This window comes from Puma concolor, chromosome B3, assembly GCF_028749965.1.
Source record: "Puma concolor isolate L17-30 chromosome B3, mPumCon1.1.hap2, whole genome shotgun sequence".
Classification (NCBI taxonomy): domain Eukaryota; kingdom Metazoa; phylum Chordata; class Mammalia; order Carnivora; family Felidae; genus Puma; species Puma concolor.
In genome coordinates this window covers 102,250,516-102,268,719 of record NC_141672.1, presented here as the reverse complement: position 1 = coordinate 102,268,719, position 18,204 = coordinate 102,250,516, and the positions used below count along the sequence as shown (strand labels likewise).

General features: G+C 43.3%; 1 protein-coding gene and 1 long non-coding RNA gene across 3 annotated transcripts in view; one reads left to right on the top strand and one right to left on the bottom strand.

Moving 5' to 3' along the window:
* Positions 1 to 18,204, bottom strand: part of LOC112856506 (myocardial zonula adherens protein) — a 122,563-nt gene that overhangs the window by 20,182 nt on the left and 84,177 nt on the right. The window contains exon 13 of one of the 2 annotated variants that reach the window (XM_025920090.2): positions 12,576 to 13,514. The exons of the other annotated variant lie outside the window; for it this stretch is intronic. Coding sequence (XP_025775875.1) covers positions 13,418 to 13,514 — 97 coding nt within the window. The 3' untranslated portion in view covers positions 12,576 to 13,417. Of the gene's footprint in view, positions 1 to 12,575; positions 13,515 to 18,204 lie in introns of those variants that run through there. 2 annotated transcript variants of the gene reach the window in all.
* LOC147580242 (uncharacterized) overlaps positions 1 to 18,204 on the top strand; it is a 37,881-nt gene that overhangs the window by 10,450 nt on the left and 9,227 nt on the right. The window lies entirely within an intron of this gene.

Genomic DNA, 18,204 nt, shown 5'->3' with positions numbered 1-18,204 from the left:
AAAGGAAACGACAATTTCATCATTATGTGAAGTTCTGCCAGGATGATTTAGCCATCCCATTGCCACCAAGCTGCTTAGGGTGTTGTTTGAACGCAATTTAAAAAGACGAAAAACAAACCTGGGAAAGATTTCCATTTGTCCTTAAAGAGTTGAAGATAAAAATTGCAAATCAGTTATAAAATTGGTAGCAATGATCCTCAGAATCTCCAGGTTGCTCTTCTCTGTTTTCTCCCGTTATCAGGCCACAGAACTGGCTGTGATATGTCTGGAGTCCATCAAAATGGCAGCAAAACTATTTCCCATCCCGCGTGTTCTTTTTACTACGTGAGTTTAACTCTCCTCCTCCCAAGAAATGAATCTATCCTTGAATCTAGGCATGCTTATGACTACAGCAAAAGTGATTTTTTTCAGTCTTCATAGTAAAAGGTGATGCAGCTTCCACCTAATTTTCTTGGGGTGTTTACTATTGGAACTCAGCCAGCAAGCCAGCCATGCAGAAACCTGAGTTTGTATGGGTATTTGGTGTTTTGTCAGCCTAAACTGGGGTTTCAGCCAAAAGGAACCATCAACCACCAGATACGAGTGAACAAACCTTTGAATGATTCCAGCCCCCAACTGGCACAGCCTTCCAGGCTTCCAGACTGAGGCCCCAGGCACTGTAGAGTAGAGACATCCCCACTAGGCTCTTCCTGTATTCCTGACTTAACAGTTCTGGGGCATAAGAAAATGGTTGTTGTTTTATATCTTTAAGTTCAGGGTGGTTTGTTAAACAACAGTGATAACAGGAGCATTAATCATGGTTAACCCTCCAGCTGTCATTTGAATCCCATGTGTTTTACTTCCTTGGAGACCCCATTCATTGGTTCATTCAATAAATATTTATTTATCACACGTGAGACACTGTTCTAGGCTTTGGAAATACAGTGGTGAATGAGACAAGTTTCCTGCCACGCTGAAACTTCCATTCTGTTAGATGGTACTAAGTGCCACAGAGAAAATTAATATGGGTGGGTTGATAAGGAGTGATTGGGAGGCTACCTTGATTGAGGGTGATTGAGGTTGGTTTTTCAGTGGAGGTAATTTATAAGCTAAGACCTGAATGATGAGAATTAGCTGTGGGAAAGTCTGACAGGAAAGCATCCTAAGTAAAGGGTGGAAGAAATACTAAGGCTCTAAAAGGAGAGGGAGCTCAGCATGGCTAAACAACAAACAAAAGGCCAGGGCTAGATCTTGCAGGGCTTTGTAGACTAGGATATGGAGTTTAAATTTTACTCCAAGAGAAATGGGAAGCTATCCATTGTAGGCAGCCTCTAGGATGCCTCCCAATGGTCCTGTCCTATAGGAATCCCTTCCCTTTGAATGTGGAATGGATTTATGGACTCATTTCTTACAAATAGAATATGGTAAAAAGTAATACAAATGGTAAAAGTGACAGGGTGTCACTTCCAAAGTTAGGCTGTAAAAGAGTTGAACAGACATTTCATCAAAAGTGTACAAATGAAAAAATAAGTACATGAAAGGTGAGCAGTGTTATTACTCATTAAGAAAATGCAAATTAAAAATACCATGGGGATACTATAACACAACTATCAGAATGTCTGAAATTAGAAAGACTGACCATACCAAGTGTTGGAAAGGATGTGAGACAACTGGAGCTCACATACACTGCTAACAGGAATGTAAAATAATATAGCCACTTTGGAAAACAATTTGCCAGTTTCTAAAAACCTATCACATAACCCAGACATTCCTCTGCTAGGTATTTACCCAAGAGAAATGGAAGCATGTGTCTATCTGAAGACCTATACCTAAATGTTGATAGCACCTAATGTCCACCACTAGGTGAATGGATAAACAAATTGTGTATGTCCATAGGACCGAAGACTGTCACACATGCAACAACGTCAGTGACTCTCAACTATCCTGAGGGAAGGAAGCCAAGAGAAGAGAAGTACATAGTGTACAATTACTTTTATATAAAATTCTAAAAGATGCACACTAAGCTTTAGTGACTTGAAAGCAAATCAGTGATTGCCTAATGATGGTGGGGTGGCAGGGAAGGATTATGAAGGGGCAATAGAAAATGTTCGGGGAGTGATTATGTTCATTGTCTTGATTGTCGTAATGGTTATGAGAGTTATATTCATTTGAGAAGTCACAACTTATCCCACTGTACACTTAAAATATGTCTGGTGCATTTCATGTTGGTCATACCCCCAGTGAAGCTGTTAAATGTACCCCATCTAGCTTCCACCCTTTACTGGGTCTTCAAGGATTAACTTCCTGAAAGACTTATCTGCACCCTATTAATCCACATCTTCACCACTCTCACCAGTGCCACAAACCCTCTCATATTTGTCACACCCAAGATGCAGGTTTTAGTCTCTCTCTTCCCTGCTGCCTCTGACCTTGTGACCACTTCCTCCTTCTTAAAACTCTTTGCTAATGTAAGTCCCATGCTACCAGTCTCTTCAGGATTTTCATCTCTGGAGACTTTTGCTCTAAGGCTAGAATTAGAGCCAGGGTAAGGACCTTACCATCTGGATGTCCCAAAGGTTTCTCAGGTTCAATTTGTCCAAAGCTGAAGTTAATTTTCCTTCCCCCAACCCACTCTTCCTTTTTTAAAATTCCCACTGTTTAATGGCATCATCGTCCACCTAGTTGCCCAAGCCAAAAACCAATTATTCATTCCCACTGTTCTTTGTCCTCAACCCAACAGCCTAAATACCTTCTTCTTTGGACACTCTCCCTCTTTCCACCCTTTCAACACCTCCCCACACAGCCAGAATTGCCTCCATTGCCATTGTCCATGTCCTTGAGCGAACTACTATAACAGCTCCTAAAAGGTTTCCCTATCCCTGTCTAATCTGTCCTTTCCTTCTAACTGCTGTCAGAGAGCTTTCTTCCTTAAAAAATCTAATTTTTCGGGGCACCTGGGCGGCTCAGTAGGTTAAGCGTCCAACTTCGGCTCAGTTCACCATCTCATGGTTCCTTGAGTTCAAGCCCCACGTCAGGCTCTGTGCTGACAGCTTGGAGCCGGGAGCCTGCTTTGGATTCTCTGTCTTCCTCTCTCTCTACTCCTTCCCCCCTCTCTATTTCTCTCTCTCTCTCTCTCTCTCTCTCTCTCTCTCTCTCTCTCAAAAGTAAATATTAAAAAAATCTAATTTTCTTCCTTCACTTGGAGTGATGATGTGGAAAACACTAATGTCATTGTACAAAAACTAGAAGTGTTCAGTTCCACACTTGTCGGGCCTCTCAGCTCACATATGGTCCTTCCACCATGTTGGGATCACCGGAGGGTATTGGGGAGAGTATTGTGGGGGGCCACGTGGAAGCAGTATCTCTGCCTAGAATTGACAGTGGTGTGTGGTCACAGTGGCAGTGGTGTGCGATGAAAGTATAAATGACAGATTTAGCCCAACTCCTGCCAAATGGTAGGACCTTGGGAAGCAGAATGATGATTAGTGGAAGGTTAGTCCCCCAAAAAAATGTAAAGGAGAGGATAGGCTGATATTTCAACCAAAGTTATTGGGAATAATGATCACCGAAAAAGAAACCTATGATGATTAATTTTGTGTGTTAGTTGCCTAGGTCATGGTGCCCAGATAGTTGATCAAACATTATTTTAGATGTTTCTTTGAGGGTGTTTTTTGTCTGAGATTAACATTCAAATCCGTGAACTTTGAGTAAAGCAAATTCCTCCCCATAATGTGAGTGGGGCTCATTCAATCAGTTGGAGCCTTTAACAGAACAAAGACTGACCTCCCCTACTCAAGAAGGAATTCAGCCAGCAGACAGTCTTCAGACTTGAACCGCAGCAGTGTTTTTCCCTGGCTCCCCACCCTGCTTCCTACCTGCAAGTATAATCACATGAGCCAGATCTATTTCTCTGGAATTCATTTTAAGGAATTGGCTCACATGATTATATACACACACACATCCTACTGCGTCGGTTTCTCTGATGAACCCTGACTGATACAGAGCCTGATAGCATCAGTCTTTAGGAAAATCAAGGCTCCATCATAGCTGGACTTCAGGGAGAGAGGGCTGACGAGAGCAAAGGCTGGCCTTTGCTCTGCCCCTGCTATGAGCTGGGCATATGGAGAAGACACAGGAACCAAGATTCATAAACAAATTTGGATCAAATTCTGTTTTCTTTCATGTTTTTTTTTTTTTCAAGCATTTGTTTGGGAATTGAACATGCTGAACATTCAAACCATTGCAGCCATAACTAATGAAAAATTAATAAAAAATGGTAAATGTTAGACTTTGTTGAACAATAATGGCCGACCTCTGTGTACCATTTCCCAAACCAGCTCTTCCGGTCAGCCCCCAAACTGCTTTTCTTAGAGGGCAGTGGGGACCAGCCCACTTTACAGAAGGAGACACAAGTGCCAGCATCTTGTGACGTTCCTTGCCCTGCTACTTTGTCTGTCGGTCCCTCAGCACAGAACTTGACAAATAACCAGCAGGAGCCTGGCCAGTTAGAGGAGAGAAACAAAGAAGGAAACAGGGAATTGGAATCTGCCACGAGAAAAGCAGAGTGAAAAACAGTTAAGGAAAGGAACTGGTAAAGAGGGAAATAAAACAGTAGAAGTGGCAGTAGGGATTCTCTGCACAGAAACCAGACACAGAAAGCTTCGTAGGAAGTCTTATGCTGAGAAAGTCACAGATAAATCCTTCATTTCCCTTACGGCTCTAGAATTCTGTTGTACAAAATGTCACATTCCTCCTTCTTTGTATTTTACTGTAATCCCACCTCAACAAAAGGTTTTCCTGGGCTACCGGGGGGTTGAGGCTGTAAAGTACATGTACTCCACACTAAAAGTAACTTCTTGTATTAGTTATCCAAACTGTTTGAAATGAGGAACGAAATTTTCAACTCCTATCTGCCTCTTTATCAGCAAATAGTAATTTAAAGCCATTTACCAGGGCTGTGGCTCCCTGGTAACAGACTATGGCCTATTAAAATTAATCCTGATAGAAGATCCTTGCTGCTTTCTCTAAGCACATTCAGGCCACTGGTTTATGAACAGGATGAACAGACGGCCCATCCCAGAGGGCTTGAGGGAGGAAGCACGTTAAAATGGACGCCTGCCTTTTTGTTTGCTCAGCTGCTTGGAAAAACTAAGACCGAGGGAAATGGGATTAATCAAGGGGGCAGTTGCCCATGGAAAAAAAATAGGAAGACTCTGGTGAGAAAATCCCAGCCAAATAAGGTTCAAGTTGAAGGGAAAGAATTCTTTTCTCTTCAGACTTTCACATGGTTGAATGTTATTTGGTGACAAATCTTCCATTTCTGGCCACCACAGCATTTTATGAACTTTACAATAGTGTGGGAAGAGAGATTTGAGAGAAAAAAATAATTAAATGTTTAATTCTCTGAAAATTCATGTAATGTTACTTTAATTAGCAAATTTAATGAAGATTATTGGTTAGATAAGTGATTGTGATTGAATAACATCTTTTCTTTGATTTTTCATATGAACAAACTCACAAACCACAAAAAAAGTTCTTAAAAGGTCACATGTACTGATTTGTGGTATAGGCTGCATAGATGTTGTAGCTGAGGCCTCTCTTCTCAGTTTAGGAGAAAGAATCTCTTCAGAATCAAGACAGACTCTTGACCTAAAATATCTTCTCCTCCCCTTGACTTAGTTCACTTCCCTGTGACACACTGAAATTCCGGCAACAAGATCACTAGGTTAACAAGGATCTTCCTTTGGGACCATAGATATTTCTAAAAGGTTTGTGGCTGACCAGTCATTTACACACCAGTATGAATTGGTTCCAAATGGCTGTCTGACCTAAGGTGATAACCTCTACTAAAGGAGTGGAGTTTGATAGGAGGTAAAGGGATAAAATTGAGAGGTTTTTGAACAACTGGAGAGGCAGAGTAGACCAGAGAGAGTATTACAACAGGGTTTACATAGCAGGAAGACCCTAGAGGGCCTCCTATCCAGGATTTGCAGAATATGTAGAACAGGCAAAGTAGGAGAATGTCAAAACAAAACTTGGCTTGGAATTGGTTCAGATTCCATGCTGGAGGGCAGACCTCCTATATGTAAATGGACCTTGTCTAAGATTTTTCATAAAACATTGAGTACATCGTATATCATAAGATGGCTACAAAAATTATTTCATCAAAAATAAATGCAGATAAATATGCTTATGCTTCTTTTGTGCTCAAAGAAAGTGGTTTTCACATATATTTATCAGAAAATAGAAAAGGAGAGTAAGGGAGGTAATTTGCAAAGTCACTAAAGGGTGAGATGTCCCAATTTCCTTTCCTTTCCTGTCCTGTCCTGTCCTGTCCTGTCCTGTCCTGTCCTTTCCTGTCCTGTCCTGTCCTGTCCTGTCCTGTCCTGTCCTGTCCTACGTGGAAGGGAGTTTGGAGTTGAGCCTTGCGTGGAGGGAAAGAAGAACCAGGCCTTGACTATAATGTCAGCACACAATATATCTCACTCTTTGCAGTCTGAGGTCTATCAGAGGCTATGAAATAAACTGGTGACCAGCAGCAGGATGGAGTTCGAGAAAGCTGGCTACCCCTCTCCTCTTGCTAGACCTGGCCAAAATCAAGTGTCTGGTCACCTTTAATGTTCTGTCTTGCACAAAAAAGAACACAGCTCTGGAAAGCTTCAGCTAGGGGAAGTGAGGGGGAGGCACAAGGGATGCCCATGAAATATATAGTAGGGAGAATTATTCAAAAAAGAAAAAGTCCTTGATTTTCTTCCCAAAACTTTGGAGAAGAGAACAGTCAAGCATAGTAAATAGGACAATAAAGGTGATTGAGATCAGAAAATTGAAGGGGTGGCTGTCAATCTCCAACTATGTCTTTATGGGGAGAGGGTTTATGTACCACTAACTTTGTGGCCAGTTTCTCTGGATTTCACTCTCCTCCTGTTTAAAATGAGGGTATTGAACCAGACAAACTCCAAGATGCCTTTCAACGCTTAAATGATACGATTCTAGGATGATTAATGTTTTAATACATTCTTTGGCAACATCTGCATCTATTTAAGCTCATAAATGTTGAGAAGAAATATTTGGTATGCAGTAAACCAGGAAGCAGGTAGCTCCCTGTAAATAAATACTCCTCCAACATTGATGATATTTCGGGTCTTATCAGCCCTTGCTGTACTCCCATACTTGCCCATATCTTATGGAACTGGATAATGTTTTCCATCACCTAGAATTCTTGAGCTTAATTTAATTTTTATATCTAGTGGATGACAGCTCTGAGTAATTTAAGATTGTCTATAAGGCTTTAAAAAAAACCCTGAAGTTGTCAGAAGACAAAAAAAAAAAAAAAAGTCCTATAATGAATGATGTGAGAGGAACATCATTTCCAACAGACAAGAGAAAAAGGTAGTTTGAAGGACTATTTTTTATAATGCACAGAAAAAAAAATGTTTGATAATGTAAGTAAAGGGTTGCAAATTGTGGGTCTTTGGCCACGTCCACTCTACAAATGGATTTTTTTGACAGGACAGAGTTGTTCAAAATCATGAATTTGAGTGATTTTAAGATGGGCATGTACTGACCGTCTGGGTGAGCATCCCCTCAGCCAGCCACTCACCCCGTTACCCTACCCCAGACCCTTTCCACCTCTGTGCAGACCCTGGGTACCAGGGCATTGGAGTTGGGGTGTGTCAGGAGTATAAATGAAAATTTTTGCCCAACATTTTTCTTTTCTGAGAGGCTACAGTAAATCCCATGGAAACTTCCTAGGTCACTAATAGAAGATACATACTTAGGGGCGCCTGGGTGGCGCAGTCGGTTAAGCGTCCGACTTCAGCCAGGTCATGATCTCGCGGTCCGGGAGTTCGAGCCCCGCGTCAGGCTCTGTGCTGATGGCTCGGAGCCTGGAGCCTGTTTCCGATTCTGTGTCTTCCTCTCTCTCTGCCCCTCCCCCGTTCATGCTCTGTCTCTCTCTGTCCCAAAAATAAATAAAAAAAAAAGTTGAAAAAAAAAAAGAAGATACATACTTATTACATGGAAGTGTTCTTTACCTCTGAATCTCAGTTGCCCTAACATCTTCTGTGTTTTAAGAATCCCCATAAACGATTCTCAGATAATTTATAGAATTAACGTCCCCCCGGAGTACAAATTTCATTAAGATTACAGGGTTTATTTTCTCTAGAATTAAGTATAAAAAGGGAATTTTAACTCAGAAAGACTCAGCCTTTTCTGGGAGGAAACCGGTTTCCTTGTACAGTCCAACTAAATAAGTGCTAGAATCAAAGTTTCTAATTCTGTTGTTTGGAATATTTCCTAAGGAATTGTTTGTAAGCATCTGAATACATAGTCATTGTTTACAAAGCTTGACACAACGTTGTCACCGATTTTAAGAAAAGCCGTTTTAAAAGAAAATTATGAATCTTTATGATCACTGTGGAAACATTAGCATCTTTATAACATATTTTCTATTTTTAATTCCATATGGAGGATTTGGGGACCAAAACAAGGTTAACTTGAGACAGCCCTCATTTCCTTCCCAGCCCCCCAAAAATGTTTAAATAAATTCATGGGTACCATAAAGACATTTTATTTTAGGGTTTGGGCCACAAAGTGACCGGTTAAGTTTTTCAGGCTGAATGTGTTTTGTTTAGGAGGGTGGCAAGTTAAGAGGAAAGGAGAGAATTAAAATATTTGCAAGATGTCATTAATCTCCAGCAAGAGCCTAGAGTTGTTTTTTTTTTCCCCCCCTCTTCATTTCAGAACTAATCCAGCTTTCTGTTATTTGGCTCAGAAAAGTCTTAAATCTGTAACAAGAGAGTAACTTCCTGTTCTCAAGAGTATGGCTGCCAAAGAAAACATTTACAAGAAAAGTCCCAGGGCCAAAAAATTGCCTACTAATTATTTCTTAACCCCCTCCCACCCCTAATTCAGGAAGGTGAATGCTGTAAATGCTGTATGTTAAAACTCAAAAGTATGTGTTGAAAAATTAAGAGAAAACCCCTAAGAACTGTTTGCTATTTATTTATATTTTATTGCATTCAAATTACATGGGTTTTACGGCCCTTGGGCACAAATTAATGTTTCTTATAATATTTTGTTCGGAATTCCACAAAGATTATACTATGCCTTTATCAAAATACATGATGGCAGTTTTTACCGGGCACCTTCCCAACCGAAGACGGGGAAGCAACCCCAACCTTCAGGACCTGACTAGCACTGCCAGCTAGGCCATGATGTCGCTCCAAATTGGCCTGACTCAGCAGTGAGGTCTTGGTGTTCCCCTCGGTGATCTGTCTTATTCAGGGCAATGCCAATCAAAGTCCCAGCAGCCTTTGGTAGAAATGGACAGACTGGAAAACTCATATGGAAATGTGAAGGACCCAGAATACCCTAAACCGCTCAGAAAAAGAACAAAGTTGGAGAGCCTGTGCCACCTGACTTCAAGCCTTATTAGAACACTGATGATCAAGAGAGTGTAGGCTTGGTATCAAGATGGCAAATAGATCGATGTAACAAAGTAGTGAGTGTATATATTGACTGATGCAAATATCGCCAAGTGATTTTCAACAATGGTACCAAAGCAATTAGGTGGCAAACGGGTAGTCTTTTCAACAAAGAGTGCTCAAATAATTTACACTACACACCATGTGTTAGTAATCTAATCCTGTCCCGACACATTATCCCAAAATTTAGCCACCAGTCTCCCTCTGGTTCTTTTTGCCTCTGGTCTCTCTTTCCAGAAATACATCTCCAGTCTCCTTTTTGGCCTTTCCCTTTCCTGACAAAATCAAATGGGTTATTCTCAGATTTGCATAGGAGGAAAAGGACACTACAGTTTATTTAATCTGTGTATCCAGCCACATGTTTTCCCACACAATTCCGCTCACTAGTCTTCATGGAGTCTCTAATCTGTGTTCAATAAGAGGAGATCCTTGGATTTGCAAATATTCGTGATGCAACACCTCTTTCCCAATGATTACTAGTAATAATGGCAGGTGGCAACTGTCGGCATGTGTCTGGCAAATTTTCCCACGTTCTTTCACGTGATCTGCACAGCAGGCCTATGAGGGGGGTACAGTTTGAGCTCGAGGCAAAACTACTCAGAGCACTGAGCCTGAGAGCTCAAGTGGCCTCACCAAACAGGTACTGTGATTTAGTTGCAGACCCGGGACTGACTCCGGACTTCCCACCTGTGTTCTGGAATTAAGCCTGTGTGGTTTCAGACAGTTTTCATCTCTGAGTTTGTTTCCTTGTCCACAAAATGGCACTAGTAACATCTTCCACATAGAATGATTGCCAAGATTTAATGGATATATGCCGGGTCTGGCTCAGTAACTCTTGGTGTCCTGTACTTCCCCAGCCAGGGCTCTTTCTGGAGTACTTTGCATTTGTAGATTTCTTCATGATTATCAGGGTTTGGGATGGGTCCCCTCCTTTATGGGAAATTACCTCCCAAGGAGAGACAGGAAATGGACATGATGATCAGTCATTAGATATAAGAGAAGAAGGAGGGCCTAGGAAAAAGTACCCCTGGGATTTCAGAGACAGCAGAGATCAGGAAGAGCCAAACTCACTGGGAACAATTTTGCAGAGGCGAGGGTCTCGAGGTGCACATGTCTGTCTCCCCAGCGCCGATGGCATGCGCTGGTTGAACTGAACTGGGCCTCTGAGTCTGGATGTGAAGAAGAGCACTGTGGTCTGAGGTGGCCTGAGCCAACACATGAGGGAATCCTGCCCTTCCTGTCACATGCTCCCACCCCACCCCTTACCTTAGGGGGACCACCCCCAGAGCTCCTGGAGCAGGAAGACAGCATTTGCTGGGGGAGGAAGAGGGTGCCCAGGGTAGACTCACCACCAGCTCAGAGGTCAGCCTCGGTTGATGCCCCCTCTAGAGGGGGGAGGGCCTGTCACATCAAGCAACTCCGAGCTCTTTCCAGATGTCCCTTTCCCTGCCAGCCCTGAAGTCTGCCCTCTGGGGCCGGTCCCACCCAGATTCTAACCCCATTTCGGTCACAGGGCTTGAATATTTTCTGTCTCCATAGCTGGCTCTCGCTTTTGACTAAGCAGCAGGACTTCTCTGATTCCAGGATCCCGGGGAAAGCAAGCCCGCTTCCTCTAAGTCCAGGCCTGCTTCCTGTTTGCTGCCCATGTTCTCTCTGGGCCCTCGGGACGCCTACAGGCCTGCAGCTCACACCTGCACAGTCCCTGAGCTCAGGTATCCAAAGGCAATATCCTGAAGGAACTTTTTTCACTGCCTGTTAGGGGGACAGGTCTGCCTCAAGCAAGCAACTTTATATACTCCTTCGTTTTCTCATTCCCAGTGTTGGCAAAGGGGTCAGGAAACCACATTCTCATCCTGTTGATAAGAATTTAAATGGACACAAACTTCCACAGCCCCAGTTGGAGCATATGCACCAGAAGACTTAAGCTGGCATAGTTTTTTAAAAATGTTTCTTTATTTTGAGAGAGAAAGAGCATGCGCACGCAAGTGGGAGAGGGGCAAGGAGAGAGAGGGGGAGAGACAGTGAGAGAAGAAAGAGTCTGTGCTGTCAGCGCAGAGCCCAGTGTGGGGCTCAGTCTCGCGGACTGTGAGATCATGACCTGAATCAAAATCAAGAATCGGATGCTTAACTGACTGAGTCACCCAGGCACCCCAAGTTCACATCATTTTTGTCTCAGCCCAGCGATTCCTCTTGGAATTTATCCTGAGAAAGTAGTTAGGCAAGCGTACAAAGATGCGTGTAGAAGAGGATTCATCAGAGGACTGCTTAAGAAAAGGAGACAACTTCCAAAATTCCAACCTGACTGGATAGGTCCAGGAAGTCATAGTATGCCAATAAAATGGAATCCAATTAATCATAAGAAGCAGTACCATAGATCTATATACCTATATCCATATCTAGATTGATCACAGTATAGTAAGTACATTACAAAGGTATGTATTGATAATAGCACTTAGTAAGCAAGTGCCTACTGTGTGCCACGCATCACGTTAGAACTTCATGGACATTAACTCATATAATCTTCACACCAACTCCGGTTAGGAAAGAACTATCACTGATTGCATCTTACAGGGGCTCGAAGAGGTTCTGCGACTTGCCCAAAGCATATACTAGTGACGGAGCTCAGTCCCCTGAGCCCATGTTACTAAATATCATGATTCTGCTTCTCAGTATACTGCCATGCTTGTTTTAAAAACAAAATAAATAGTGTGTGTGTGTGTGTGTGTGTGTGTGTGTGTGTGTGTGTGAAGAAAGCGAAGAAGGACTGAAATGAAAATATTGATAGAGGCACTATTATAGAATGTTACTTTTTTATTTAGGATAAAACCTTGCATACAAAGCTATTTTTCATTTCAATAAGATAAAATTACTATGTAATATTAGAGTTTGCAGATAATGTTCAGGGTTTACACACACACACACACACACACACACACACATACACACGCTGGTGCTCTCTCACACATACACACACCCTCTCCTATGGTTTATAAATGCTTCTAAGGACTACTGACTGAAAGATCACTGTGCCCTCACTTTGACATTCCAGATCCCGGTTCCGCTGTCTACCTCTTCTACCTGCCCATGGATGAAACACAGAGCCAACACGGGTAGAAAAAAATACATGGCATTTATTAAACATATGTGACACAGATTGTAATATCAAAGTAGAGCATGCATGAACAAATTATTCATTTAACAAAAACACCAGTCGATAATGAAAACGAAATGATTACATTCCACAACATACAAAATTTTTTCAGTTAAAATGAGAAAGAAAAAAAATCACAGGTAAAATAAATACATTGATTTCAGTGAGCCCCATACAGACATAAGGCACGAATTAAACCGGAGGATTAGCACATGGGAATGAGGCACCCATGCCCGCAGGAGGCCAGTCTCCAACCGCGGCTCCCACACCCCACACACATCCAGGCACCAAGAAGAGAGAGCGTCTGCATGCTGGGAAGCCTTCCCTCCTGGCCAGGTCTCCCCAGGTGCCCACGCTCCCGCAGACAGGCTTCTCGGCACCAGAGAAACACTGCCTCTAATACTTTTATGGGTAAATAAAACCTTCATGCTGTAACAAATGATCCTGACGTGAATAACGTGAAATTTCAAATTAATGCCCTTTTTCCTCCCAGCTGAAGGCTAGTAAAACAGAAAATAAATTGTGAGGGAATTCTCCTGACAGAATTTCAGTGTCTACTCCCAAAGCTAATGACGGCCCAGTATAGCACGGTTGGGTGTTTGAAATATGACCTCGACACCTCTCTCTCCTGCCCTCCCCTTCCACCTCCGCTTTCCTTCATGTTTTAGAAGTAGATCAGAGTCAGCAATCTCCTTTCTGGCTTAAACCTGTATAGGACGAGGTGGTAGCCACCTTTCCCAGCCTCAAGCCACAGGGTTCTAGGGCCTTTGTCCCTCTGTCCAAAGCGACTGTCTCCAGGCGCCTAAGTCAGAGTTTTCTTCAGGGTTAACTCCAGGACTCGTGTGTACGGTGTGTAATTCCTGGAAGGCATTGCGATCTCACGAGTCCTCCCTGTTGGGCTGAGAAACGAGAAAAGGCAAGTCAGGAAGATCGACCAAAACTCCCCACAGTCTTCAAGTGAGACAGCTCTAGAAAATGGTTTTGCAGCCACAGCAGCCTGAAAATAAACTGACACAATGCAGTTGAATCTTTTGTTTAAATATTATGAGGGACCATTAATCTTAGCAATTTAGATAGGTCATGCTAAATATCATTCAGAAAAATAAAAAAAAAAAAACATGTATTTAAAGAACTCAAAATTATTTTAATGTAGGGGAGCCTGGGTGGCTCAGTCGATTAGGTGTCTGACTTTGGCTCAGGTCACAACCTTGCAGTTTGTGAGTTCAAGCCCTAAGTCAGGCTCTGTGCTGACAGCTCAGGACCTGGAGCCTGCTTCAGATTCTGTGTCTCCCTCTCTCTCTTTCCCTCCCCACCTCACACTCGGTCTCTCTCTCTCAAATAAACATTAAAAAAATTTTTTTAATAAAAAAATAAAATGATTTTAATGTAGTGTGTTAGGTACTATAATAGATGCAAAATGAGCCGGATATTCTCCATTTGCCCATTCGGATAACTCTCCCCCTTCTCCACCCCACTCTGTGCCTTTGGGAAGCTGACCTGATGTCAGCATCCATGGGCTCCCTTAGATTTTAGCTTCCAGTTGGTTTTGACCAGTTGGGAACTGGTAGCAGGGGATAAGAGAATGGAAGGACGGTGAGGTCATCACATTTGCTCCCTTCTGGCCAGGCAGCAGGTTGGTGGTTGGCTGCATTCCTCTAGCAGAGGCCACAGTTCCCAGCACCCCCCTTTTGTGTGTTCTATTGGCCTCTTCCCCCTGCCTCTGCAGAGGCCCAGTCTGGTGACCACTTCCACTGTGCTAGCTCCAGAGTAAGCCACTGTCCCTCGTTTACTTTTCTCAAAGCTGTCCAAACCTTCATCTAAGTCTCTTCAATCTTCCTGTCTTGTCAGGACCTTGAGCCATACAAGAATTAACATATTACGGGCAAACTGAGGGCAGAACGAGTTTGCGGCACGTAGGAGGAGGGCATCTGGAAATTCGCACAGAGGGGGCATCTTGAAGGGTGCTTAGGCGTTCCTCTGGTGGACAAGGAGATGGGAATTCAGGCAGAAGGGAGAGTGTGCGCAAAGGCAAAAGAAGGGTGAACACAAGGACTCTGGGTGTGGAAAGACACACTTGGTAGGACTGGAGCAAAGAGTTCACGACGGAAAATGGCAGAAGACGAGGCCTGGTGTGGAAGGGCCCTCTGTGCCCTGCTAAGGAGTTCAGAAAGGGACACAGAGCCACTAAGGAGCAGAGTGATATGCTCATGTTCTTATTCTAGCAAGATTCCTTGGCATCACTGATGGTTGGCTGCAGAGGGATTAGTCTGAAGGCAGAAAGTGAACAGATTTTTGCTATTTAGGAGGCGAGAGAGAGGTCATGAGAACTTGAATTCTGACTGTAGCACTCGAGGTGAAGTAGCAAGGAAAAGGTAGGGAGATACTGGGAAGGTAGAATTAACCAGGATTTGGTGACTGAGATGGAGAAAATATCCCACTTCTTTTTCCTCCTGGACACATAACTACCTTTCCCAGCCCCCTTGGCAATGTAATGGGCCATATGACTAAAGGGGCAAAAATGATGTATATTATTTCCAGGTTTAGCCCATAAAATCCTTCTGCATAACCCTCCATGCCCAATCTCTTCCCTTTCATGCAGAGGATGTAGCGGAGGGCCCAAAAGGTCTCCAAAACCCAGGCAGAGTCATTAGTTGAAAGAATCTGGGCTCCTGAATGACTGTGTGCAAGGAGGCCCATGCCAATTAGTCTTGGACTGTATCACGAGAAATCACTATTTTGCCAAGCTGAGGTTTGTGGGCTTTTTGTTACAGCAGCTAACATTTCTTACCCCAACTACTGCAATGACCAATTGTATCTATGAAATACAAGTCCACTCCCTTCCCTGAACTGCCCGTAGCCAATCTTTCACAAAGTGATATGGAATCTACCTCCTTAGCTACTGTTTTGTCATCTGTCTTCTCTATTCCCTCAGCCACTGCTCGAGTTCAGGCTCTCAACATTTATCTTTGACTATCTTTGACTACTTTGAATACTTCAGGAGTATTCTAAATGGTCTCCCTGCCTTCTGTCTCAGCAAGTCTTCCCCCTCTGCAAATCCTCTAACCATTTTGCTGTCAACGAGATCTCACTGATAAAAGAAGCACATTACTGTTCCTACGACTTTTCAGTGTTGCCCCATTGCTTCCTGGATGGAAGTCTAAGCTCCTGTGCATGGTCTTAAAGGCCTTCTACCATCTCCTGCTATTTCTCCCATGGTTTTCATCATGGCCACACTGCCCTTCTCATGTTGTCCCCTCCACCTTGAATGCTCCCCTAATCAAATGGGTCTGGTGAATCCCTGCCTGTATTTCAAGATTCAGACATCACCTCCAATATGACAGTTTCCCTGATTCTGCACCGCAAGGATAGAAATGATCATTCCTTTCTTTTTGTGCTTGTTTTCAGTTTCCTTGAACAGTGGTGCTCACTTTTCTGCTTCCACAAGGTCACTTTTGCTAAACCTTCCCAGCAGGTAACACCTCCCACTACCCTGAAGTGATTTGCAACTATAGTTGGGATACAGCTTCTTAGGCGGTGTGTTAGAAGCTTGGGGGAAATTTTAAACTTTTATGTCTCTCTCCAAGAGATGCAGTATGTCCTCTCCATGCTCTCCAAACCATCCTCCCTACGTACAACGCGAAAAGGACTTAACGGGCTTCTGGCACACCACTGGAAGCATCCCACAGCCCCCATTGGTCTACACATCCTCTGCCAGTTACAATTTCGTGAAGGGTGAAAACCGTAGCTCACCCCTCTCCATGAGTCTAGCAGCTCACTCAGGCCAGGCACACAGCTATCACTCAATGTATGGATGACGAAGGAAACTAGGGGATGAAGGATTCCCAGGAGTAAGTGGTCAGCAGGTCACCTGCCATAGATAGAGGAATCCACAAGATCTGTCAGTTGAGGGGTCCCCAGTGACCTGACCAGGCACTTTAGTGGAGTGCCAGGGGCAGGAGCCAGATGGTGATTTGTGCCAACCACTGTGAAAATTCCACATAACGGAAATGGTCTCTGGTGATAATATCCTAAAAGCCCATAAAGTCCAGAAATATTTATAAAGGTGAACGTTCTGGGTTTCAAAAACAGGCTTTCCTATCCCAGCCTTTCAAAAGGAAGTGAGGTATTTTATTTGGTTGATCACTAGGAAACAACAGGATTTCAAGAACACAAATAATTTCAACCACAGAACTAAAATTCAGCCATTTTCTTTAACACTTTAAGGCTATTGTTAACCTTTTATTAATCCATAAAGAGGCAGTTCCCCCGGGGGAAACAATAGCAGAGTCAGCAAATAGAACTTTGACAAAAAACTACTTTGTGTTCTGGTCTCGACGATAGAAATAGGAGATGGAGGCATTTTAAAGCACTTACTATGTGCTGGGCACTTGTGACCACGGGGAATATGTTTCCATTACATCACACCTATTCAGGCATAATTTATGAGCTTGCTGGAAGCCAAGATTCACTAAGGGGCAAGGAGAAAAAGTCTTTTTTTCTTTTCATTTTTTGTTTTTCATTTTTTCTTTGAAGGCTAGCGGACTGGAAATTGCTCTCAGTGGCTTTACTTAATATATATCAAACTTTCAAATCAAACTCTTAAGTCTTTTCTAGAAGACAGGTGTTTAAAACCCCTGAAATGACAGTGAGTGCCTTCTCAGCCCTTTCGTCTTTGCTCTAAGATCTGTGCTCTCTAGAAATGTATGGAATGCAAGGGTTAGATGAAAAGGAGAAAGGAGGCAGAAGGTGGTATTTGAGTCAACTAGACACAGAGAACCTGGGTCTCCAGCAGGCTGGTGGCAGGGGTTATGGAGGTCACGAAGCAGGTCATGCAGGGAGGAGACAGGACTGTGTGGGCACTGAGGCCATCCTGGAGCAGAAGTGCCCACGGTGTACTGAGCTTAGGTACCTGGTATCATGGTGGCGGCCCCCAATGGAAATAGGAAAATGCGCCCTCTATGCTGGACTTCATACCTGTATCTTACTTCACCATCCCAGCAAGTTTCTGAGGGAATTGCTGTCAAAAACCTTCCAGTTCTGAGTGAAGAAACTGAGACTCAAAGAGGTTAGGGATTTGCCCAAAGCTGTAGATGTAGTGAGAGGCGGACCCAGGACCTAAACCCAGGTCTAATTTCTAAGCCAGTGTTCTTAACCACTACTAAGAAGAACTGGCTTCGATGGAAAAAAAAAAATGATGCAGTCAGCTATGGATGCTGTAGGTGGGTATGAAGATCAATCAGCCAATACGCTGGGAGCACCCAGCAGGGAATGAGGACTTGTGTCTGGAGAGGCTGGAAGTACCTGAGAGCTCAGCACAGGAAGGGCAGAAGTAAAGCCAGGAGACTGGCAGCCAGCTTTGCAAGAACCACTGTAACCAAGATAGAGCCACGAGAAGCTCCCGTGGTGAGGATCGGAGGTGGTAATTAGCGATCAGATGAAAATCCCTGCCCTGATGGAGCTTATGTTCTAGTGAGGAGAGGGAGAATAATCACAAAGAAGTAAAACATAAGCAAAAATTGCTTCTTCGGGGTCCTTTATGAAGTAAATAAATAGGTTGTATTACAGTACAGATCACCTGCGTCGGTCCTC